The sequence below is a fragment of the Entelurus aequoreus genome, linkage group LG03 (genome assembly GCF_033978785.1).
Source record: "Entelurus aequoreus isolate RoL-2023_Sb linkage group LG03, RoL_Eaeq_v1.1, whole genome shotgun sequence".
Taxonomy (NCBI): Eukaryota; Metazoa; Chordata; class Actinopteri; order Syngnathiformes; family Syngnathidae; genus Entelurus; species Entelurus aequoreus.
Genome location: NC_084733.1, coordinates 77,550,347 through 77,578,062, shown reverse-complemented (window position 1 = coordinate 77,578,062; position 27,716 = coordinate 77,550,347). Strand labels below are relative to the sequence as shown.

General features: G+C 38.9%; 1 protein-coding gene across 1 annotated transcript; it reads right to left on the bottom strand.

Moving 5' to 3' along the window:
* Positions 1–95: 95 nt before the first annotated feature.
* LOC133645797 (multiple epidermal growth factor-like domains protein 9) lies at positions 96–26,727 on the bottom strand. Its single transcript, XM_062040670.1, has 9 exons — positions 26,552–26,727; positions 15,143–15,316; positions 14,922–15,060; positions 7,912–8,000; positions 7,770–7,833; positions 5,123–5,211; positions 4,942–5,054; positions 767–923; positions 96–653 (listed from the first exon to the last, which is right to left on the bottom strand). Exons 1-9 carry the CDS (start codon positions 26,589–26,591, stop codon positions 496–498), a joined length of 1,023 nt encoding a protein of 340 aa, XP_061896654.1. The 5' UTR covers positions 26,592–26,727; the 3' UTR covers positions 96–495.
* Positions 26,728–27,716: the final 989 nt, after the last annotated feature.

Here is a 27,716-nt window from a genome sequence, read left to right as displayed (position 1 = left end):
AAGGGAGCAAGACACTCTGATCTTGGCTCGTGAAACCCGAGTTTGGCCTTCTTGTTATCTACGGAAGTATACAACATGTAGTGGGAACAGTATAGTCAGGTTCTAACCTATATTTATTTTTAAAACATAATCTTTAAAAAAAAAAAAAAAACGGTGAAAAAAACGTAGCGTAACAACCAAATTGAAAACAAGTCATAGTGTTCATTAATTAAGGAACGAGCTGGCGAATGCATGCACGAGTCTACAGCCAGACAAACACATGAGTGCAAAGTGAATCAATTATTCCAGTAAAAAGTGCTTTTCATAAGAGCAAAACGGCTCCCACTGAGTCCTGGCACGCATCTTCTCCAGCATAACGCTGCTAATCCAATAAACTTGCTTACAAAAGGACAGTGTTTGACGTGAACGTACAATATTTCACACGAGGGCCAACATGTATTTTATAACTCCAAGGCATTAATGTTTGTCAGTCTTCACTTGCTGTTGTGCGTCCTTTCACCAGCCAGCATACACAGGCTCTGTATCACCTGGAATCCCATAGTAGCGGCCTTGAGGCCTCTCTTTACGTAACAATGGTGCTCGGGACACACTCAGCTCCCCATCAGTGTCTCTCATTTTGCGCAGAACCATTAGAATAATGAAGAGCAGGGCCACTGGATGCAAAACATAAGGATGCAATCAGGATCCACTAATAATGACAGCGTGACACACACAAGATTCTTATTTCCGCCTTTAACAAAACTATGCAGCTTCCTGTTGTACGTACCTCCGCCTCCAATAACCAACAAAGCGATGGTGACGGGGGCTAATTCACAAGTGTCCCCCGCTTTGCGAAAGAACGTTTCCATGCAGTAACCTGGGGCCAAGCTTCCCTGAGGACAGAAGGCATCGCTGGGGCAACGGATGGGATTCACGTCTGGACTCTGGAAAGGTTAATAAGTAAACTTTTTCAGCCACACTTTGAATGGCAACAGTAGGCCCGATTGAAATTCGGCCATCTCAAAATTGCTAATGCTCTGTTTTGGTTGAAACAATCCGAGAGCATTTCTACGCGAGTCTAGGTATAGCTCTATGTTTACCATCACACTTGGTCCTCTTTTCTGTTAACCTTCTGTGATGTCTTGACAAAGACTTTCCACCAAAATTAAATATGCTACCACTTTGGGGTTGTTGCGACTTTTAAGATTCCACTGTACAATAAACATTTTTTAATATGAGTTACCAATACAGGAACTGTTGTACAAGCTGTTATAGGTGTATTACATATTATAACACAATTGTATTTTTTATGTATAAAAAATAACTACAATGAAATACAAATATATTTAAATAATGTAAAAAAAAATGTGTTATGAAAAACATTTCAAATAAACATTTGTATATTACACTGAACAAAAATGTAAACGCAACACTTTAGTTTTTGCTCCCATTTTTTATGAGTATAACTTTGACTTTATACACAAAATATCTATTCCTCTCAAAAATTGTTCACAAATCTGTCTAAATCTGTGTTAGTGAACATTTCTTCTTTTCCAAGATAATCCATCCCACCTCACAGGTGTGGCATATCAAGATACTGATGAAACAGCATGATTATTGCACAGGTCTGCCTTAGGCTGCCCACAATAAAAGGCCACTCTGAAATGTGCAGTTTTATCACACAGCACAATGCCACAGATGTCGCAAGTTTTGTAGGAAGTGTGCAGTTGGCATGCTGACAGCAGGAATGTCCACCGCTTTTGTGCCTGACATGAATGTTCATTTTTATACCATAAGCTGTCTCCTAAGGTGTTTCGAAAAATTTGGCAGTACATCCAACCGGCCTCACAAACGCTGACCACGTGTAACCACACCAGCCCAGGGCCTCCACATCCAGCAGGTGCACTTCCATGATCGTCTGAGACCAGCCACCCAGACAGCTGCTGCAACAATTAGTTTGCATAACCAAACAATTTCTGCACAAACTGAGAAACCGTCTCAGGGAAGCTCAGCTACATGCTCGTCGCCCTCATCGAGGTCTCAATCAACCTGACTGCAGTTCGTCGTCGTAACCAACTTGAGTGTGCAAATGCTCACATTCGATGGCGTCTGGCATGTTGGAGAGGTGTTCTCTTCACGGATGAATTCTAGTTTTCACTGATCAGGACAGATGGCAGACAGCGTGTGTGGCGTCGTGTGGGAGAACGCTTTGCTGATGTCAACGTTGTGAATCGAGTGGCCCATAGTGGGGGCGGGGTTATGTTATGGAAAACAAACGCAAGTGCATTTTTTGATGGCATTTTGAATGCACAGAGATACCGTGACGAGATCCTGAGGCCCATTGTTGTGCCATTCACCCGAGACCATCACCTCATGTTGCAGCATGACAATGCATGGCCCATGTTGCAAGGATCTGCACAATTCCTGGATGCTGAAAACCTCCCAGTTCTTGCATGGCCAGCATAGCCACCGGACATGTCACCCATTGAGCATGTTTGGGATGCTGTGGATCGGAGTATGCGACAGCGTGTTCAAGTTCCTGCCAATATCCAGCAACTTGGCACAGCCATTGAAGAGGAGTGGACCAACATTCCACAGGCCACAATCAACAATTTAATCAACTCTATGTGAAGGAGATGTGTTGCACTGTGTGAGGCAGATGGTAGTCACACCAGATACTGACTGCATTTCTGACCCCCCAGACCCTCGATAAAGCAAAACTGCACATTTCAGAGTGGCCTTTTGTCGTGGTCAGCCTAAGGCAGACCTGTGCAATAACCATGCTGTTTAATCAGCATCTTGATATGCCACACTTGTGAGGTGGGATGGATTATTTTAGCAAAGAAAAAATGCTCACTAACACAGATTTTGTGAACATTTGAGAGGAGTAGGTCTTCCGTGTATATTGTAAACGTTTTAGCTCTTTGAGTTCAGAGAACAGAAAACAGTTTGTGGAAGTTAATAATTGGAAGTCTACCACAAGGATCAGTCCTTAGACCAATACTGTTTCTCATGTACGTCAATGATATTACCATGGTTTCCAAACTGTTTAAGTGTATTTTATTTGCGGACAACACAACCCTATTTTATTCAGGACAAAATATTACAGATGTGTTAGAGGTGGTTGAAAATGAATTCATTAAAATTTTAAAATGGTTTGATGTTAATAGATTATCCTTGAATACTGGTAAAACAATATTTCTGATTGTTTGCAGTAGTAGGAAAAGTGTGGATGGCTCATATGTCGAGGAAGTTGAGATTCAAAGAACACAAGAGATTACGTTCTTGGGTGATATGATTGATGAACATTTGTCATGGAAATTTACATATTAATGATACAAAGGCTAAAGTATCTAAAACGATTTGCTATTTTACACAAAGTGAAGGAATTGCTAAATCAAAAAGCATTGTATATTTAGTATACTTCACTGATTGTTCCATATCTAACATACTGTTTTGAAGTGTGGGATAGTCCCTGTAAAACATATCTAAATCCAATCTTCCTTCTGCACAAAAGAGCTGTAATGCTGCAATGCATACAGGGAACCCACAAACCCAATATTCAAACAGTAAATGTATTAAAATTTCATGAACTGGCAGAGTATAATATCCTAAAAATCATGTACATGCAACAATTCTACCAAACAACATTCAAAACAGATTTGTAAAAAGAGAAAGTAATTATGATTTTTAGGGACCAGAAATCTTTAATAAATCTAGATTTAGAACATTTGTAAATGGAAAGAAGTAATTTCAATCAGAGGTGTTAGTTTATGGAACAAACTTTACAGTGGAATAAAACTGTGTAAATCTCTTTCTTATTAAAAAAAAAAAAATCCTATGATGAAAATATAGGACTGATAATTATTATTATAAAATTATTATTAAATAATTATTTCTTCATTATTAGTTTAATCGTTGTAAAATGAAAATATGGTTTAGTAGTCGCCAACATTGAAAGTCAATTGTTGTATTTGTAAAAATAGGAGGCATATATTATAAGTTTTTAACTTCTTTCTGCTCCTTTTCATTCATATTTTACTTTAATGTTAGGTTGATTTATTTATTTTTATTGTATTCCTTTGTTTGATTTTTTATGAATGAAATAAACAAATGAACTGAACTGAACTGAACTGAACTCTTGAAAAATGGGTGCAATAACAAAAGTGTTGCGGTTATATTTTTGTTCAGTATACATATGAGGAGTGCTCCAAAAAATCGATATGCATACGAATGTTATTTATTTAGATTCTAAATTTAAGATTTTCAAGAATAAATCAAAATAATAATAAAAAAAATCATTATAAATTTCAAATATATGTTTTTTTAGGCTATCTTCATGCTTACTCGCTGCGCATATATGTCACACATCAGCAACCAAGAGGCGCTTTTGTAACCTCTAACCTGTTTTGAAAACGTTTTTTTTATTATTTTATACAAAATAATATATTGCGAGAATTGGTTGGAATCGAGAGTCGTATCAAGAATTGATTCAGAATCAAATCCTCATCCAATGAATCGGAATCAAAATGTGAGTTGTAGTGTGATTCCCCCCTATTATATATTTTTTATATAATTTTGATATCATATATCTCTTATGATTCTGTGCGTGTAAATCGAAGATCAGTTTTTTTCCCAAAACAAATATTCTGTAATTATATATGTCATTTATTTCCTATACCGTTTGTACTCATTAGGATGTCAGGTGACTTTGTGGGAGAAGCAGGGGCATCCTGGATTGGTCACCAGACAATTACAGGGCACAGGTACAGTATGTAGATTATTCTTTATGTCTTGCATGAATGGAAAATTATAATAAAAAAAACTTTGAAGATTGGATGTGCAGCGGGATTCACTGAGGTATTTCTATTTCTTGCTAAAGAGCAGTATTTTTGCTCTTGTATTGGATCTCATTGCATTGTGCAGAAGATGTTAATGTGGTAGACTGTGTGAAGTACTTACTGGACAGTAGTGGTTCTCTGGGCAGACGTCACAGTTTTCTTGGCCCCAGTGAATCTGGAAGGATCCACTGCTGCAGATCTGACACATCGTCTGATGGCGAGGCTTGTGCATGCCTGTCCAAAAGCACATCACCAGTATATTTATGCAGGACCAATGAGAGCCGTGTTGTTTTAAACCATACCTGGCCGACATTGTGTGCACTCTTTAGCTGCAGACTGGAGCGCTTCTGACCCTCCAGGACAGATCTGACACAGGGAGCAACCAGAGGAGCTGTCAGGTTGGGGGAGAAGAAACATGTTTAGGATTGTTGATCAAATACTCTGAAGAGTAGAGAACTCAGGACACGTTCGGGTGTGTTCCCTAAGAAGCTATTTCAGGCATATTGACAGTGATGGGCAAGCTACTTGGAAAACGTAGTTAGCTAAGCTACAAGTTACTCTCGATTAAATGTAGCTAAGCTACAGGGGATGCTATATCCGGAGAATTGTAGCAAGCTACACTACAAGTTACACGGCAAAAGTAGCTTGCTACATCAAAGCTACATTTAACAAAATGTATAGCTATGGGCCACATGTATAACTGAGAGTGTACAAACGGACCCAATGGTCCATTACTATTAACTATCTGTCATTTAGCTGAGGACACCCTACAGCAGTGGTCCCCAACCTTTTTGTAGCTGCGGACCGGTCAACACTTGAAAATTTGTCCCACGGACCGGGGGGCGGGCGGGTATTTTTTGGTCATAAAGAAATACAATCATGTGTGCTTACGGACTGTATTCCTGCAGACTGTATTGATCTATATTGATATATAATGTATACATTGTGTTTTTTATGTTAATTTAATAAAAAAATTAAAAAATAATATATATATATTTTTTATTTCTTGTGCGGCCCGGTGGTTGGGGGCCACTGTCCTACAGCAACCTCTAGGGGTCTACGCACCCCACTGTATGTATTTATTTTAGTTTGCCTTGTCTTTGGCCCACCTCCATAATGTTATTCATTTTCTCTATTTGTATTATGACAAAAACATCAATGCCTTGTGTGTTGTTTTTGGAACAGTTGGTAATAGTTATGTGCAGTAAAACTTGTCATGAACTCAACTCACCTTAATGTGTGTTCCTAAATTTGTGTTGGACGTCTTAGATGAATAACCTCTTAAGGCCCAAGCTGTTTGTTTACACACTTTTTTTTTGTCTCTCTTTGCTATTTGGGCTTATTGGACCCTAATTAGAATAAAAACTAAGAATCATCTTTTGATATGATGTACTTAGTCCATAAGTACACAACCGTGTACTTCATGTTTAGTGACATGCTAATTCTTATTTTTACACTTTTTTTTCAAATTCCATTGTATGTTATACTCTTCTGACACCACCAGATGGCAGTATAAGTGTCCACATAAGCGGCTATAAGACCCCAATTCAGTACTATACACAATTTTGGAAATAAGAGCTAAAAGGTGCTGTCCACGCATGTGGCCAACTAAACCTTTAGAGCAGTGGTTCTCAAATGGGGGTACGCGTACCCCTGGGGGTACTTGAAGGTATGGCAAGGGGTACGTGAGATTTTTTTTTAATGTCTGTCAAAAAGAACTGTGAAAAGAAATGCAAAAAGGCAATATTCAGTGTTGACAGCTAGATTTTTTGTGGACTTGTTCCATAAATATTGATGTTAAAGATTTCTTTTTTTGTGAAGAAATGTTTAGAATTAAGTTCATGAATCCAGATGGATCTCTATTACAATCCCCAAAGAGGGCACTTTAAGTTGATGATTACTTCTATGTGTGGAAATCTTTATTTATAATTGAATCACTTGTTTATTTTCTAACAAGTTTTTAGTTATTTTTATATCTTTTTTTCCAAATAGTTCAAGAAAGACCACAACAAATGAGCAATATTTTGCACTGTTATACAATAAATCAGAAACTGATGACATAGTGCTGTATTTTACTTCTTTATCTCTTTTTTTCAACCAAAAATGCTTTGCTCTGATTAGGGGGTACTTGAATTAAAAAAATGTTCACAGGGGGTACATCACTGAAAAAAGGTTGAGAACCACTTCTTTAGAGGATAGAGCAGTTATGATTTTAAACAACTAAAAACTAAGGTATTGGGCATTGTTTTCTTCAAACACATACATTTGTCTAAATGTGGTCAAGAACACGCATTGTTGTGGGTTTCCTTGACATCGTCTTCATCACTAAATGAAAAATCTAATCTGCGGGAGAGAATCACACTGCCATTTTCAAGTATGTTTTTTTTTTGAGTGGTCAGCTTGACGCGTCCCTCTGTCTCCAACTCCTTCAGCGTCATGTGACATGAGTGAGTGTCTGTTATGATTTTGCTTCCTGGTTTCGATGACCTGCCTTATCTTGCCTCTGATTGGCCAGTCCGTAATGTTTCGCCCTAACCCTAGCCAATTGGGACTCATCATACAAACACCAACCAATCATCATGGATTTTCTCCGTATGTCTGGATGTTCTCATTTATCCAGGTCATTGTACTTTCTCCATATTTTTTGGGGCCTGGATTCACACTCCATTTTTTCTCTTTGTAGCTTGTACCTTTGATATAAGCTACCTAGTTACATGGGTGTAAAAGTAGCTAAGCTAAAGAACAAGCTACTAGTTAAAAAAGTAGCTAGGCTACCGCCAAGCTACTGGAAAATGTAGTTAAGCTACGTAGCTTAGCTACATGTAGATTGTTACTGCCCATCACTGCATATTGAAAGCATGTGATGCTCTTAACTGTGAAGCACTGAGGCCGATCTTCACACTCATTTTTACATTTTAAAAGGCAGCGACATTAGGATCGGCAACCTACTTGCAAAAACTCCCTTGTGCACACGGTGAACAGGAAGTGGAACTGTGCAGTGATGAGAAGAAACCTAAAAGGGGTACAATTACAGCTAGCACAAAACTGCATTTTAAAACATTGGAATACACTTTTGGATCAAAAATCCCACCTGGGGAGCAACTTGAACATCGGTCTGCTCCAGTGTTGTTGTTAAAGGACCCAGGAAGGCAGGGAAGACACAATGGACTTCCAGTGAAACTGTACAACAGGAACAACCAGTGTTGGGTTAGTTACTGAAAACCAGTAATGAGTTATAGTTACTAGTTACTTCATTTCAAAAGTAACTCAGTTACTAACTCAGTTACTTACACCAAAAAGTAATGCGTTACTTTGAAAAGTAACTATTTAGTTACTTCTTTTTTTCTTTTCTTTTTTAAAAGCTCCCATTAATGCCCTTCAGCCTTCATTTCAGTACTGTTATTGCACTGGAGAATAATACAATGTGTTGATCAACTTGACATGCATTTACATCACTGAACTCTGCTAAGCAATGTGGTCTACATACAACACACAAAGACAAAGATATGTTTCAAAGGCCAATTTGTTTCTGGCCAGAACAAATTGACACAACTATTTTAAATAGCTGCAACATAATGGCACTTTAACTTGAACTTGAAGTAGATAGGATCTTTGATCCAAGACACAACTTACATTTAACTAAAATGTTATTTTCTTTGTGCTCGACAAAAGAAAAGTATTGAGAATTTCTCCTTGTTAAAAAAATCGACTCTCGGCTTCGCCTTGATGTCTTGTTAGTTGTTATGATAGTAGCGTTTATGTGTGTGCGTGTGTGTGTGTGTGTGGCCCTTTAAGATATGACAGTGTGTGGGTGAGGGACGTCAGTGAGTGAGTGGGCGAGAGAAGTGAGGGACCGGCGACAGTGAGTGCTTGCAGGTGCTCTCTCTAGCTTGGTGGATAGCTGCGTGCAATAAAGTCACAAAGTTGCAACAAACCGCCGGGCTCGTCATTCACCCTCAGCTGTAAAGCTCACTTCCGGGTAAAGTGAAGGTTGTTAGCCTCGAAGGAACGTCTCCCCTGCGCTCCTCAACTACGGTATGGGAGTCCCCCCCCCCCGCCCCCCGCCCCCACCCACACAAAGCACGTACGCCCTTTCTTTTCCACCGCAGCGCTGCCACAAAACACACTCAGATCTTCAGTTTCTAGCCAATACTACATAAAAATAACGTAAAATAACGCAGTAACGCATCATGTAGTAACAGTAACTGAGTTACTGAATATAAAAAATAACGCGTTAGATTACTAGTTACCGCCGAAACTAACGGCGTTACAGTAACGCGTTACTTTGTAACGCGTTAGTCCCAACACTGGGAACAACAGCAATGCATTACAACCTATGAGTCATATAGTACTGTTTTATGGGGTGCCGAATGTAAAAATTAGATCACAATTTTATCACTGTTCTCACAATCTTATTACTTTTCTCACATCAAGCTAATTTTCTTCACATTTGAGTTAGGAATGAAATGGTGAATAATAATGGTGAATCTACATATTACATCTTAAAGTTAAATCAAAATATTCAATATGATTATTAAATCTACATGTTAAATATAAATATAAATGCTACAGTCTCATATGTGTTGCTTTTCCATCTTCCATCTTCATTCTTTCTCCTGAATGCACATCCACTTCCATATCTCGCAGTCAGATATGTGGGCTTGTCTTTACACGCTGAAAGGCACAGTGGGTATCTGCTCATTGTTTAAATATTCGGCTTTACGCTTTGCGAGACATTTAGGTTTAACATTTAGGTAAATATTTACCATTCATACTTAACATTTACAGTATATTCATACTTAACATTTACATTTACATTCAACAATAATATTTAATAATATTTAGTTTTAAATTTAACATTTAGATTTAGATTTAACACTTAATTAGATTAACATTTAGATTTAAAATGTAACATTTATAATTATATTATAACGATGGCGAGCGCCTGGTGGCCGGGCCTGTCCCCATGGGGCCAGGCCGGGCACAGCCCAAAGAGGCAACGTGGGTCCCCCCTCCAATGGGCTCACCACTACTGGAAAGTGCTCCCTCGGGTGATTCCCTTGTCCTACTGGGGGACTTCAACGCTCATGTTGGCAACGACAGTGAAACCTGGAGAGGCGTGATTGGGAAGAATGGCCGCCCGGATCTGAACCCGAGTGGTGTTTTGTTATTGGACTTTTGTGCTCGTCACAGATTGTCCATAACAAACACCATGTTCAAACATAAGGGTGTCCATATGTGCACTTGGCACCAGGACAACCTAGGCCGCAGTTCCATGATCGCCTTTGTAGTTGTGTCATCAGATTTGGTAAAAGTTAGAGATGCTACCTCAGTAGAAGCATTTAAGTCTCATCTTAAAACTCATTTGTATACTCTAGCCTTTAAATAGACTCCCTTTTTAGACCAGTTGATCTGCCGTTTCTTTTCTTTTCTTTTCTACTCTGCTCCGGGGTGGACCGCTAGCCTGTTCATCGGATGTGGACATCTCTACGCTGCTGACCCGTCTCCGCTCGGGATGGTTCCTGCTGGCCCCACCATGGACTGGACTTTCGCTGATGTGTTGGACTTTCACAATATTATGTCAGACCCACTCAACATCCATTGCTTTCGGTCTCCCCTAGAGGGGGGGGTACCCACATATGCGGTCCTCTCCAAGGTTTCTCATAGTCATTCACATTGACGTCCCACTGGGGTGAGTTTTCCTTGCCCGTATGTGGGCTCTGTACCGAGGATGTCGTTGTGGCTTGTACAGCCCTTTGAGACACTTGTGATTTAGGGCTATATAAATAAACATTGATTGATTGATTGATTGCGGCCTCATGTTTTGGACACTCGGTTGAAGAGAGGGGCGGAGCTTTCTACCGATCACCACCTAGTGGTGAGTTGGCTGCGATGGTGGGGGAGGATGCCGGACAGACCTGGCAGACCTAAACGCATTGTGAGGGTCTGCTGGGAACGTCTGGCAGAGTATCCTATCAGAGAGAGTTTCAATTCCCACCTTCGGAAAAACTTTGAACATGTCACGAGGGAGGTGCTGGACATTGAGTCCGAGTGGACCATGTTCCGCACCTCTATTGTCGAGGCGGCTGATTGGAGCTGTGGCCGCTAGGTAGTTGATGCCTGTTGTGGCGGTAATCCTAGAACCCGTTGGTGGATACCAGCGGTGAGGGATGCCGTCAAGCTGAAGAAAGAGTCCTATTGGGTTCTTTTGGCTCATAGGATCCGGAGGCAGCGGACAGGTACCGACAGGCCAAGCAGTGTGCGGCTTCAGCGGTCGTGGAGGCAAAAACTTGGACATGGGAGGAGTTCGGGGAAGCCATGGAAAACGACTTCCGGACGGCTTCGAAGCGATTCTGGACCACCATCCGCCGCCTCAGGAAGGGGAAGCAGTGCACTGTCAACACCGTGTATGGGGAAAATGGTGTTCTGCTGACCTCGACTGCGGATGTTGTGGATCGGTGAAGGGAATACTTCGAAGACCTCCTCAATCCAACCAACATGTCTTCCTATGAGGAAGCAGTGCCTGGGGAATCTATCCTATTTCTGGGGCTGAGGTTGCTGAGGTAGTTAAAAATCTCCTCGGTAGCAAGGCCCCGGGGGTGGATGAGATCCGCCCGGAGTTCCTTAAGGCTCTGGATGCCATGGGGCTGTCTTGGTTGACAAGACTCTGCAGCATCGCGTGGACATCGGGGGCGGTACCTCTGGATTGGCAGACTACGGTGGGGGTTCCTTTCTTTAAGAAGGGGAACCGGAGGGTGTGTTCCAACTATCGTGGGATCACACTCCTCAGCCTTCCCGGTAAGGTCTATTCATGTGTACTGGAGAGGAGGCTACGCCGGATAGTCGAACCTCGGATTCAGGAGGAACAGTGTGGTTTTCGTCCTGGTCGTGGAACTGTGGACTAGCTCTATACTCTCGGCAGGGTCCTTGAGGGTGCATGGGAGTTTGCCCAACCAGTCTACATGTGCTTTGTGGACTTGGAGAAGGCATTCGACCGTGTCCCTCGGGAAGTCCTGTGGGGAGTGCTCAGAGAGTATGGGGTATCGGACTGTCTGATTGTGGCGGTCCGCTCCCTGTACGATCAGTGTCAGAGTTTGGTCCGCATTGCCGGCAGTAAGTCGGACACGTTTCCAGTGAGGGTTGGACTCCGCCAAGGCTGCCCTTTGTCACCGATTATGTTCATAACTTTTATGGACAGAATTTCTAGGCGCAGTCAAGGCGTTGAGGGGATCCGGTTTGGTGGCTGCAGGATTAGGTCTCTGCTTTTTGCAGATGATGTGGTCCTGATGGCTTCATCTGACCAGGATCTTCAGCTCTCACTGGATTGGTTCGCAGCCGAGTCTGAAGCGACTGGGATGAGAATCAGCACCTCCAAGTCCGAGTCCATGGTTCTTGCCCAGAAAAGAGTGGAGTGCCATCTCTGGGTTGGGGAGGAGACCCTGCCCCAAGTGGAGGAGTTCAAGTACCTCGGAGTCTTGTTCACGAGTGAGGGAAGAGTGGATCGTGAGATCGACAGGCGGATCGGTGCAGCGTCTTCAGTATTGCAGACGCTGTATCGATCCGTTGTAGTGAAGAAGGAGCTGAGCCGGAAGGCAAAGCTCTCAATTAACCGGTTGATCTACGTTCCCATCCTCACCTATGGTCATGAGCTTTGGGTTATGACCGAAAGGACAAGATCACGGGTGCAAGCGGCCGAAATGAGTTTCCTCCGCCAGGTGGCGGGGCTCTCCCTTAGAGATAGGGTGAGAAGCTCTGCCATCCGGGGGGAGCTCAAAGTAAAATCGTTGATCCTCCACATCGAGAGGAGCCAGATGAGGTGGTTCGGGCATCTGGTCAGGATGCCACCCGAACGCCTCCCTAGGGAGGTGTTTAAGGTACGTCCAACCGGTAGGAGGCCACGGGGAAGACCCAGGACATGTTGGGAAGACTATGTCTCCCAGCTGGCCTGGGAACGCCTCGGGATCCCCCGGGAAGAGCTGGACGACGTGGCTGGGGAGAGGAAAGTCTGGGCTTCCCTGCTTAGGCTGCTGCCCCCGCGACCCAACCTCTGATAAGCGGAAGAAGATGGATGGATGGATGGCATTTATAATTAGATTTAACATTTAAACTCAACACTTAGTTTTGAAATTTGGATTCAGCATTTGGATTTAACATATTTATATTCAACATTTTCCATTTATATTTAAAAGTTATATTTAAAAAAATTTATATTCATTTATAATTAAATATTCTAAATATTATATTTATATTATGCATTAATGATTTAGATTTTTGTATTTAAAATTAATTCTTTAAAATTAAACATTTATAGTCAACATTTATATTTAACATGTATATTTGACATTCAGATTTAACATTTAGATTTAGATGTAACATTTACATTTAGATATAACATTTGGATTCACCATTTAATTTTTACCTCAAATATGAAGAAATTGAGCTAAATGTGAAAAAAATTTGTAAATGTGAAAAAAGTACTATAAATGTGAGAAAAGTGAGCTAAATAATCCAAATATATCGTATAGAAAAGTGTGATTGGTACATTTGGCAACCTATACTCATTGGGCTAGGTGGTTATTCTGTCATGTATTTTTCACGATTACAACATATCTTTCCAATTTCATGGTAAATCAACCATATCAATCATGTGTAATCTAACAAAAATTAAATATTTATTTGTAATACCTAAATTTATCGAACACAATCAACACAATTTTATATCTCGGTCCATGTTTGTAGGCTCAATAATAAATGAAGTAACTGCCCGATAGGCCAAGTAAAGAATGTCTTTTTGACCGTCAAACTAAACTATTATCACCCAAAAATATGTAGAATAATGTCATATAAACTAATCAAGTATTTTATATGACTGTGTTAAAATTAGCTAACATAGTTTTCATATGTATATATATATATATATATATATATATATATATATATATATATATATATATATATATATATATATATATATATATATATATATATATTATATATATATACAGTATATGTATGTGTGTGTATATATATATATATATATATATATATATATATATATATATATGTATGTGTATATATATAAATATATATGTATGTGTATATATATATATATATATATGTATATATATATGTGTGTGTATATGTGTATATGTATATATATATATATATATATATATATATATATATATATATACAGTATATGTATGTGTATATATATATATATGTATGTGTATATATATAAATATATATGTATGTGTATATATATATATGTATATATATGTATATATATGTGTGTGTATATGTGTATATGTATATATATATATATATATATATATATATATATATACAGTATATGTATGTGTATATATATATATGTATGTGTATATATATAAATATATATGTATGTATATATATATATATATATATGTATATATGTATATATATATATATATGTGTGTATATGTGTATATGTATATATATATATGTATATATATATATATATATATATATATATATATGAATATATATATATATATATATATATATATATATATATATATATATATATATATATATATATATATATATATATGAATATATATATATATATATATATATGAATATATATATATATATATATATATATATATATATATATATATATATATATATATATATATATATATATATATATATATGAATATATATATATATATATATATATATATGAATATATATATATATATATATATATATATATATATATATATATATATATATATATATATATATATATATATATATATATATATATATATATATATATATATATATATATTTAATTTACATGCAGTTGGCTTTCGGCCCTCGACCACATTTTTTTTTTTAGCCCAATGCAGCCCACAGGGCAAAACATTTGGACACCGCTGCATTAGACACTGTCCCTTTTTTTAAATTATTTTAAATGAATTGTATAGGCTACTGTACACAATAATTCTCAACACTGCGCTGGATTAAATACAAAATACAAATTGGAAAAAAGAAGAAAAAAACAGTACTGGACTTTGTGGCACAGTAATGCAGAATCACGAGCAATCCTACTTTGTGTAGAAGCCCTGCCGGCATGGAAGGCACTGCTGTTGTCCAGACAGCGGTTGGTAGAAGCCAGTAGTGCATGGCAGACAGGCTCCAGGAACTAGACAGAGCCCAGGCTCGGTGCAGCATGCACAGAGCAGTGTGCCTTAGGATGTGGATAAGCAGGGTTCAGCCTCCACTCTTTAGTAGTACATTATGACACATGTACAGAAACAGTATAAACTTACTATTGTCGTACTGTGATCCGGGTGCACAAGGCTCACAGTTGGAAGTGTTTAATGCAGAGCAGCTGGAGGTGGTGGTGCTGACAGGAGCGGGAGTTGGCGTCACAGCAGTGCCGTTCTCCACCAGGGTGCTGGCAAGGGCCGCAGGAGTGGGTGTGGTCTGACTCAGCACCATGCCTACAACATAAATATGGTGTGACTGTGACTACATAACTATTTGTTTGGTCTAACATGGACGGGGAAGTCAATGATTCATTTGACCAAAAGGTGACTTCTGTGAAAGAGAATTTAATCTTACGTAGTGTTTTAGACATGCTATTACAATAGAACAGTGACAACCAAGCCAAATATTATTTCATCTGCCAGGCCCGACAGCAAGATGTATTTGTTTAATCATTCAGCACAGTTGGCACAGGTGTGCAAGGTAAGTGTTTCTCATGCATGTGTGGGAAGTTGGGTAAGGGTTGAGGCAATGTTAATTTTGTTGACTAATAATTAGTGATGTTACTTGGAAAATGCAGTAAACTAAGATACTATTTACTCTGGATGAAATGTAGCTAAAATACAGGAGAAGTCATTCCCAGAGGATTGTAGCAAGCTACACGGACCCCCATTTGAAAATATACACCAGGGACCCCCATAAGAGAAGATTTACAGATATTATAGCAGTGATTATCATCCCCCCTTTTAATTGCAAGGACCCCTGGTTTGACATGCATTAAGCTACAAACCCTCGTTTAATGGCATTCCTATCAAATGGGCCCACATGCATAATATCAACGTTAATGTAACAGATTATACAAATGGAACCAAATGGACCCAATAAGGGTCCATTACTATTAACTATCTGTCATTTAGCTGGGGAAACCCTAAAACTCCCTCTGGGAGTCACCACATATATTATATATTTATTTTAGTTTGCCTTTTCTTTGGCCCACCCTTATAATCTTTTTTTTTTTTTGCTTACAGTAAATAAAAACAGCAGCTTTCTAGATCTTGACAAAAAAGTACAATGTGTTGTTTGGGAACGGATGACAATGTTTATGTGCAGTAAAACTTTTCATGAACTTTTAACCTTCACCTTAATGTGTCCTCTTAAATTTGTGTTACATGTCGAGAGCAGTTTGGATGTTGGTTGGTTTACAGAGTAAATAATTAAAAATGAAGGTTGTTTTCTCTAAACACATAAATGTGTACAGTAGACACATTATTGTGGGTTTCCTGGACATGGTCTTCATCACTAAAGGAAAAATCTGCACAGAAAATCCCTCTGCCATCTTCAAGTAGGTTTCTTTCTTTTTGAGTTGTCAGCTTGAAGCTTCTCTCTGTCTCTGACTCCCTCGTCATCATGTGGCAAGTGCATGTGTCAGTCTGTCAGGATTTTGCTTCCTGGTTTTGATGATCCGCCTTATCTTGCCTGGGATTGGCCAGTCCCTAATGTTTTGCATTAACCTTAGCCAATCGTGACTCATCATTCGTAAAACAACCAATTATGTATTTTGTCATACGTACACCAACCAATCATCATGGATTATCTCCATATTTGGCGTTGCAGTCCATTTTCCTTCTTTGTACCTTTGATGTCAGCTCCTCGGTACAGGGGTCTAAAAATAGCAAAGATACAGGAATCGCTACGCTACCGCCACACTACTGCGAAATGTAGTTAAGCTACGTAGCGTCGCTACTTGTAGCGAGCTACTGCCCATCACTGCTAATCATTTTAATTATTATTATTTTAATTATTGTCAACAAGCCTGCTCAGTGGCCTAGTGGTTAGAGTGTCCGCCCCGAGATTGGTAGGTCGTGACTTCAAACCCCGGCCGAGTCATACCAAAGACTATAAAATTGGGACCCATTACCACCTTGCTTGACACTCAGCATCAAGGGTTGGAATTGGGGGTTAAATCACCCAAATGATTCCCGAGCGCGGCCCCTGCTGCTGCTTACTGCTCCCCTCACCTCCCGGGGGGGGGGGGCAAGGGTATGGGTCAAATGCAGAGTGTAATTTCACCACACCTAGTGTGTGTGTGTGACCATCAGTGGTATTTTCCTTGACTAAAATGAGACGATAATCATAATCAAAATAAATGCATGTTGACTAAGACAATGACGAATTTAACTGACATTTTAGTCAACGAATAAAAGCAAAACAAAAATGTTGACATTGACATAAGTCTAATCAGTTAATTGGGACCAGTTTGGAATACTGTGTATCCAATCACAGCTCTTAAACAGCGCATGAGAAAGGGTCGGAAGTGAGTTACATAGGAGTTCCAATCAGATGCTTTTCTTTTTGATGATAAGAAAGTTGGAATTCTCACCAAAACTGTATGCATTTAATAGGTTCCACCTTGTAATATGCTTACACCGGTGAGAATGAGCAAAGGACTAAAGTCGACTAAATGTACTGTAATTTCAGTTGACTGAAATTACATTGTTAAATTTAGTCGATTAAAACAAAATCAATTTGGATGACTAAAATATGAGTAAAAATGAATAGCATTTTTCTGTGCCACACTGTTATTCTGGTGCTGAGGGTGCTCTCCGCCACATATTTGGATGCATGTAGCTCCCAGAGTTGTTAGTCAGTGGGAAGCAATATCAGCACTTTGCTACAATGCTTGTAAGTGATGAGGAAGAACCCTTTAAATTGGAGCATTTTGTGCAAATTTCGATAAAAAGGGATGCATTTATGTTACAATTAAACTGTTACTGCCTGCCCCAGATTGCAAGTGGTGAGAGTCCCAAAGTTTCTAAACTTCCCCCCCAAAAAAGTAATGTATTATGTTATCAACATTATCATATTTGAACCAGTTGCTAACAAAAAAGGAACAAACAAAAGGCAACAATGTTTATCACATTCAGTTTTTCTTTCTGCCGTTTGAAACATTTTCCCTTTCCCTTTAATAAAAAAAAAGTGTAAAGTAAAGGCACAAGCGGTAGAAAATTGATGGATGGATGGATGTAAAGTAAAGTTTAATCGCCTTATAATATATATATATAATATAATATAATCCCCTCAATTCCCCCCAAAAAGGGATTAACTGGCTGGAATATAAAGACAATATAACATACATCCATAAATGTGGATGCATATGCAAAAGTGCAATATATTTATCTGTACAATAATCTATTTATTTATATCTGCACCTTATTGCTCTTTTATCCTGCACTACAGCGAGCTAATTCAACTAAATGCTGTTCTTATCTGTACTGTAAAGTTCAAATTTGAATGACAATAAAAGGAAGTCTAAGTCTAAGTCTAATATCTACCTTGAAGCAGAAAGTAGCTCACTAACACTTGGAGGGACAAATTAAATATATAATTTTTCACTTTTGTTACATGGATTTATTGTTGTTTTTGCAGTTGGAAAGGTGATGAAACCGTTTACGTGGCCCTAAGTCTAGAAAAAAAAAATGTTTACACTTTTGTTAGTCATTAATTTTTTAGTTTGGCTGTTTAACCTGTGGTATGGTCCAATTCATAGAATGTTTTATGAATCACGGCGTACTAGCTAGTAGCCAACATACAGAGGGACACAAACAAAACATATTTTTCACTTTCATTTTCTCTTTTTGCTATTTGAAAGTGCAATTAATGCCTTGAATAAGAAAAGGTAACGTCCGACTCCCATTATCCTCTGTGAACCAGGAAGTGGCTTGCTAACACATATAGGAACAAACACAAATATGGCTTTTAAAAATGTGTTTTGCACTTTTGTTCGTGTTTTTTGCTGTATGAGTGAAAATGAAACATTTTCTTGCCCCAGAATAAAAAAAATGGTAATATCCTAATCTTCCGTTAACCACCATAGATCCGGACGGACAATTGAACACAACTATGACGTTCAACAATGTTATTCACTTCTGCAGTGATTCTCAAACTGTGGTACGGTACACAGGCTCCATCTAACAGTACGCCAAAGAATGACTTGAATAAAGTAGTGTTTTATTGTCCTATATTCTAACACAGTGTTACTGTTCAAACTGTGTGTAATGTTACAGTGGCCAACATATTAAATATACATGTTAATTAAAACATCTTCCTTGTTTTAATGAATACTTAGGCATACTATGCTACTGTATTCTAATGTTGGGCATTATGGTGGTACTTGAAGAGCCAGGTTTTTTATGAGGTGTTAGAAGGATATTTTGGATTTTTTCACTGTTTGAAAGGCAATGAAAGTGTTACCCTTTCCCTTTAAGTGATTATACTAACCGGGTTTGTTTGACATTATTTTCAAAAATACAAAAGTACAACATTACTATGATTTAAGAGACGACAAAAGACGGTACGGTAAAGTATTATTTTCATTTAATTGTGGCATGCGCACAATAACACTGACATTCTATAAGCTACAATACAATGCTGTGGCTAATTTAAAGGCCTACTGAAATGAGATTTTCTTATTTAAACGGGGATAGCAGATCCATTCTATGTGTCAAACTTGATCATTTCGCGATATTGCCATATTTTTGCTGAAAGGATTTAGTAGAGAACATCGACGATAAAGTTTGCAACTTTTGGTCGCTGATAAAAAAAGCCTTGCCTGTACCGGAAGTAGCGTGACGTCACAGGTTAAAGAGCTCCTCACATCTGCACATTGTTTACACCAGCAGCGAGAGCGATTCGGACCGAGAAAGCGACGATTACCTTATTAATTTGAGCGAGGATGAAAGATTCGTGGATGAGGAAAGTGAGAGTGAAGGATTAGAGTGCAGTGCAGGACGCCAGGATGTATCTTTTTTCGCTCTGACCGTAACTTAGGTACAAGCTAGGGCTCATTGGATTCCACACTTTTCCTTTTTCTATTGTGGATCACGGATTTGTATTTTAAACCACCTCGGATACTATATCCTCTTGAAAATGAGAGTCGAGAACGCGAAATGGACATTCACAGTGACTTTTATCTCCACGACAATACATCGGCGAAGCACTTTAGCTACGGAGCTAACGTGATAGCATCGTGCTTAAATGCAGATAGAAACAAAAAAAATAAACCCCTGACTGGAAGGATAGACAGAAAATCAACAATACTATTAAACCATGGACATGTAAATACACGGTTAATGCTTTCCAGGCTGGTGAAGCTTAACAATGCTGTTGCTAACGACGCCATTGAAGCTAACTTAGCAACGGGACCTCACAGAGCTATTCTAAAAACATTAGCTATCCACCTACGCCAGCCCTCATCTGCTCATCAACACCCGTGCTCACCTGCGTTCCAGCGATCGACGGAGCGACGAAGGACTTCACCCGATCATAGATGCGGTCGGCGGCCCGGAGACGGAGGAAGTCAAGGTGAGGTCGGCGGCTAGCGCATCTGCTATCCATCTCAAAGTCCTCCTGGTTGTGTTGCTGTAGTCCGCCGCTAATTCACCGATCCCACCTACAACTTTCTTCTTTGCAGTCTTCATTGTTCATTAAACAAATTGCAAAAGATTCACCAACACAGATGTCCAGAATACTGTGGAATTTTGAGATGAAAACAGAGCTTTTTGTATTGGATTCAATGGGGTCCGAATACTTCCGTTTCAACGATTGACGTCACACGCATACGTCATCATACATAGGTGTTTTCAACCGGAAGTTTTGCCGGAAATTTAAAATTGCACTTTATAACGAATTGGCATGTGTTGCAATGTTAAGATTTCATCATTGATATATAAACTATCAGACTGCGTGGTCGGTAGTAGTGGGTTTCAGTAGGCCTTTAGGCATACTATGCTACTGTATTCTAATGTTGGGCATTATGGTGGTACTTGAAGAACCAGGTTTTTTCTGAGGTGTTAGAAGGATATTTTGGATTTTTTCGCTGTTTGAAAGGCAATGAAAGTGTTACCCTTTCCCTTTAAGTGATTATACTAACCGGGTTTGTTTGACATTATTTTCAAAAATACAAAAGTACAACATTACTATGATTTAAGGGACGACAAAAGATGGTAGGGTAAAGTATTATTTTCATTTAATTGTGGCATGCGCACGATAACACTGACATTCCATAAGCTACAATACAATGCTGTGGCTAATTTAAGATTTTGTCTGGGTTCACGAGCTTCACATTCTGACAATAAATTTAGCCTTGTCACATCAGACCAATGAACCAGTCACGGTGGACCAATGAAAGTGTTCACATTAAATCAAATGCACTCACACTGTTACAGTATTCAGTCAGCCATTTAACGTGTTATGGACTTACCCTCCTCAAGACACGACAAAATGCACACAACACAATCCCAAAGCCGAAAACTAAGACTTTGCCATCGAAAAACGAAAAAGAGCCGCTGCATGTGACAGGAGGCCACCACAACTCGGGCCCTGAAAGGCCATACCACCACGTGCCAATGAAGAAGGTGTAAGCCCAAAGAGAGAGGGCCAAAGAGAGAAAACGGACGATGCAACCCTTAGTCCCCTCAACTGCGGCACCGAAGAAGATGTCACTCTCCGGTAGGCTGTGTAGTGCATACTGTGTTACAGGCACTGTCTTGTGTTGGACTTGTTAATACCTGTGTAAATGTGTGTACACCTGCAGCTAACAGACGTGTGCGGCCAGAATACAGTCATTCCTCGTTTATCGCTGTTAATTGGTTCCAGACATGACCGTGATGTATACATTTCTGCACAGGAGAATTCATTAATTACAAATCAAATATTTTCATAGTTAGAGCAAAAAAACTGTTTATGACTGTTTAGATACATTCTTCAACTTTATGAGAGCCCTCTAGACATGGAATAACACCCTGAGTCACCTTTACACTCTTAATCTGATATAGTAATGCTACCCATGGCCGAGCCAATCAGTGGCCACGGTACTGATTGGTTTGGTCACCCCTATTGGCTAATACTAGTGTAGTATTGATATTTTTAGTTTATTTAGCTATTTATATCTTGTAAATGCTTCCTTGTAGGCTACATAACATGTTATGTTGGTTCTTTGTTCCAAATTTTGCATAGATTATAATTTACAGACCATCTTCAAACCGCTTTCTGACCGTCTCTTCAGGATGCTCCGCTTTGTAGGTGGTCTTATTTACGTGCCTCCACTTCGACTGTGTCTTCTCCCTGTCAGCCATGTTGTTGTTTTTAGCACGTCCATATGGAGTATATTGACAGATATAAGTTAGAACTATACGCTATTTTTTATTAGAAATGGAGAGAAATGTACAGGCCAGTCTGCCCCCACAAGAGGATAGAGAAAAAGAAGCTTATTGACTACAGACTAGTCACACAAAGCGCTTCACGTAAATCTCTACAATACATTAGAGATATCCACTGGCGTCACACTTGGAAAAAACGTCACAAATTGGGCAAATTCCAAACGGCTCTTTGATGAAGTATGAAGGAAGGCAAGATTGTTTTATCGATCTCCCTGCCGTGCCTCTATGGTTTGATTTCACATTTTCAGGACATTAACAGATCCCAAATACACAAAAACATGTACCAATAGGTAAGAAAAGTTTGTTTTGCATAATAGGTTCCTTTTAAAAAATATATCCCCAACAAATCTGGGATGTGGTGAAGCCACAATATTTGAAGCGCAATGTGGTGAGGGACAAAATAACATTTGCGTTTGTGGCTTATAAACAGGTGCGCTTTATAGCCTGGAAATTTCTGTATTGTTTATGAAGTTTATTTTTAACTGTGTCTAAAAAAAAATAGCGGTGTTCCAAGATATATATTTAAATATTTCGAAAGATACATTTGGATCATTTTGTAGAGGATGGTGTATGGAGGGTTTCATTTGCAATTAAAAGGGAACGCCTCCACACACCAAAAGAAAATAGGTTATAAATGTGACAGTGGAACAACATTTATGCAATGTTTACACCAGAGTATATCTAATATGTATTGTTTACACAACAGGGAAGTGTGTTACATGTACATTTAAATCATCATAGGTCCCTTTTAGGGTCTGACATGTTTCAGGCCATAGCTTAGGGCTGGGCGATATGGCCTTTTGTTAATATCTCGATATTTTTAGGCCATGTCACGATACGCGATATATATCTCGATATTTTGCCTTAGCCTTGAATGAACACTTGATGCATATAATCACAGCAGTATGATGATTCTATGTGTCTACATTAAAACATTCTTCTTCATACTTCATTAATATATGCTCATTTTAAACTTTCATGCAGAGAGGGAAATCACAACTAAGTCAATTTACCAAAACTGTATTTATTAAACAGTTATTAAGCAGTGGCGCAAACATATTCATGTAATTTCAAAACAGAAAGTGCAAGATTGTCAGAGACATTTTAAAACAAGCTATTAGTGCACTTTTGTGCATGACGTCACTAAGATGACATATCAAAACAACACTAAATTAAAGTGCACTTTTTGTACAGAACTCCACTACAACATTTTAAAACAAATAAAGTGCACTTTTGTGCATGATGTCACACAATATATTTCAAATACTGTAAAATAAAAATGAGCTGCATAATAGGAAATCAAATAGTGTATGTCCTTCGCTATGTGGTAGGTTACTGTGGACGTTATCTCCTTCTGTTGTTGACTATTTTTTTCATACGGTGTTGATGTGGAAATGGAAGACGCCAGGCTGAATTGGGTCAGTACTGGTTGCTTGGGCATTTTGTTGGGTGTGGCACCGGCCGGAGAAGTTGAAATGCAGAGTTTCAAGCACTCCTTATTCTCTAGCGGGTGACTTTTCAAATGAAGCTACAAATTAGTAGTGGTGCTACTTTTTGTAGCAACGCTTTTGCCGCATACTTGACATATTACGGTTGTCTGTTCAACATCTTCCCGCTTGAAGCCAAACCACCGCCGGACGATGGACACTGTGCTGTTTTTCTTGAGAATTATTTTTTCTTCCTCCATTTGTTACCAGATTCGCACCTTCTCTCTCTCGTATTACCACTCGCACCGCTCCGCTAGCACGACCTGCCACAGTTAACGTTACCATGCCGCTACCTCTCTGCTCCGCGAGGGCGTATGACGTTGCACGCGCGACAATATGTGATGTATGCAAGAAGGTGCGCTTGTTTTATCTCTTTGTGAGAAGGAGAGACAAGAAAGAGTGAGAAAAGCCTGTAATGTAATGCCCGCAGCTAAAAGCAACTGCGTGAGAACGTATACTCGAATACTCACGATGTAGTCAGTTTCTATATCGCAGAGACAAACCCGCGATATATCGAGTATATTTGATATATCGCCCAGCCCTACCATAGCTCTAGCTACTTTATTACAATGTTGATATTTTTCAATAGAATGAAACCTCTTCAATATAGGGTTAGTGTTAGGGTGAGGCCAGCAGGTAAATAAGTAAACCGCAATGATGTTAGTTTCTCGTTGGATGTTGGATATTCTCCTCTGTAGTTCAAGCGGCAGTTCATCCCGGACTACTCTCTCATGGTGCGGAAGCTTGCAAAAACTGCCGCGCTTATTATACTTAGGGACCGTCAATAAACTACTATTGTGTTGAAAAGAGTTTGTTAAAATGTATATATTTTAATGTTTTTTTTTCAAATCTAAGTTTATTTGGGTTTAATTAAAAATTCTAACAGAAAAATCATGGCTTTTTTCAATATAGTCTAGGTCGTGTTACCTATAGAAAGTGAATTCCACTTGATATTAGTAGTGCTAGCTTTGTAGTAGCATGCACACCCTTTTATTTTCGAATTTGAGTATATTAGGGTTTTATATACAATTTTAATATTACAAATCCTGGCTTTTTTTCCCAATAGCTTCTAAATCATGTGACCTTGGAACTTCATTTCACTTGATATTAGTAGTGCTAGCTATGCAATATCATCAACGCCGTTTTTGTTTTAAATTTGACTTTTACAAGATTTTATATTATTTTTTAAATATTAACAAGTAATGGCTTTTTTTTTTTAAACAGCTTCTGGTCATGTGATCTAGAAACTTAGTTTCCACTTGATTTTAGTACGGTACTGCTATCCTTTGTATGATGCACATCTTTTTTAAATAATTTTTTTGTATTAGTTATTAAGTTATGTTGTTTTTTTCAATAGCTTCTTTGTCATGTGACTTATAGAAACCTAATTCCACTTGACATAAGTACTGTTAGCCTTGCAGTATCATGCACACCTGTCTTCAATTTAGAGTACAATAGCATTTTCTAATGATAAAAATTGTGGCTTTTTAAAAAATAACTTCTAAGTCATGAGACCAAGAAATTTATTTCCACTTCATACAAGCAGAGCTTGTGTTGTAGTATCATGCACACCTTTTTTATTTTCAAATTTGAGTTTCAAAACAATTTATATCCAAAGGGACAAGCGGTAGAAAATGGATGGATGGATGTTTTTTCCCCAATTCATTCTAGGCTATTTGACTTAGAACTTTAATTTCACTTGATAGCAGCGCTTGTAGTATAAACTTTTTTTATTTAAAAAAAATGTTTAATAGTATTTCATATGAATTTTCAATATCCATCCATCCATCCATTTTCTACCGCTTGTCCCTTTTTGGGTCGCGGGGGGTCGCTGGAGCCTATCTTAGCTACAATCGGGCGGAAGGCGGGGTACACCCTGGACAAGTCGCCACCTCATCACAGAATTTTCAATGTTACATAAAAAAACTAATTTAAAAAAGAACATTTATGCACGATACTAAAAGGCTAGTACTACTACTCCATCCATCCATTTCTACCGCTTTCCCCTTTTTGGGGTCGCGGTGCGCTAACCACTGCTCCACCGTGCTGCCCAGCACTACTGATCCATCCATCCATTTTCTACCGCTTGTCCCTTTCGGGGTCGCGAGGGTTGCTGGAGCCTATCCCAGCTGCCTTCGGGCGGAAGGCGGGGCGGGGTACACCCTGGATAAATCGCCACCTAATCGCAAGGCAGCACTACTGATAAGTGGAAATCAGTTTGTATAAGTCACATGACTCAGAAGCTATTGAAAGAGAACATGATTTTTAATACTAACAATGTATATCAAATCTAATGAAATTAAAATTTGAAAAAAGAATATAGGAGACACATATCTTCAACACAATAGGAAGTATAAACGACCTTGAGAGAGCAGTAGTGCAAACATCCAACGTAGAACCAACTTAAAGAAGTAAATGAGTAAGACAAGAGGGCACATTGTGTGAGTAATCACATTAGCCATGTGCTTGGGAGCTATGAGTAGGAGCCATCTTCCTCAAGAAAAGGACTTATTCAGAAGGAGGGGGTCATGTGATTTTAATCCGAGGCTGCATTTCTGCCAAATGAAAGACATGTTCATAACCACAAATGCGACATTCCTGCAAGGAATAACGAGTTTGAGGCACAAATAAGTAATGCGGAAAAGCAACACGTGTATTAATTCCCGCTATAATGACAAAAATGTATATAGTGTCTAAAATCCGATCTGAATTGTAATACAATAATTGAAGTATTCCTAAGTATTGTATGGTAGGAATAATGACTCACCAAAGAGGCAAAGGGCAGAGACGACGAGCAGAGGAGCCATCCTCCTTTAATGGTCCTCAACTCTTCTCCTGACTAACTTCATCTACAGCATCTCTTACTTGACAAATCACAGACAAACTTTTGTTTTTTTTCCTAAAAAAAACGTCAGTGAAGCGGTGGGCGGTACCTCTGCGTCATGTGACAAATTTCACATCATGTGATTTCGAAAACCAGTCAAATGCAGCTTGTTTTTTCACAAGGCCTCTGCTTAAGTGCAGCAAAACAAATCGATTGTCAATGCTGCAACATGACTGTTACACGTTTTACTCTTAAACAAGCTTCAAGACAAACAGAATAATCCAAGGAAAACTTTTCTTTCTTAACTACACAAAAACATGCATGGTTTATTTTGCGCTGGAATGAGTCATTATGAAACACATGGCATATATCAGCAATACTACATACACCGTTTTATGAAGCAGTACTACCATCCATCCATTTGCTACTGCTTGTCCCTTTCGGGGTTGCGGGGGGTGCTGGATCCTATCCCAGCTGCATTCGGGTGGAAGGCGGGGTACACCCTGGACAAGTCGCCACCTCATCACAGGGCCAACACAGATAGACAGACAACATTCACACACGGGACCATTTAGTGTCGCCAATCACCTATCCCCAGGTGCATGTCTTTGGAGGTGGGAGGAAGCCGGAGTACAGTTTTACATAATACGTTTTAAAACAGAGGAGTCCAAACCTTTTCTAGCTAGTGCCACATACAGAAAAATGTAAGTATGCAGGGCCACTTTGCTACATCTTTTACATGAAAGATATACAATGTACTGTAGGTCAACATATGCTAATATCTGAATGAAACATCCACATCTTAGCTTTGTGATGTATAGATCAGTGGTTCTCAAACCTTTTTCACTAAGTACCACCTCAGAAAACACTTGGCTCTCCAAGTACCACCATTATGACCAACATCAAAATACAGTGGCATACTAGGCCTAAGTATTCATTAAAAACAAAGCAGAGGTTTTTTTTTAAAGTATATTTCATATTTTTGGCCACTGTAACATTACACAGTTTGAAGAGTAACACTGTTTTTGAATATATTGTCTAAATGTCTTCTGTGCGTTGTTTGGCTGGGAGGCTGAAAAAGGGTGGACGTAAACGGTGAATGTAGAGA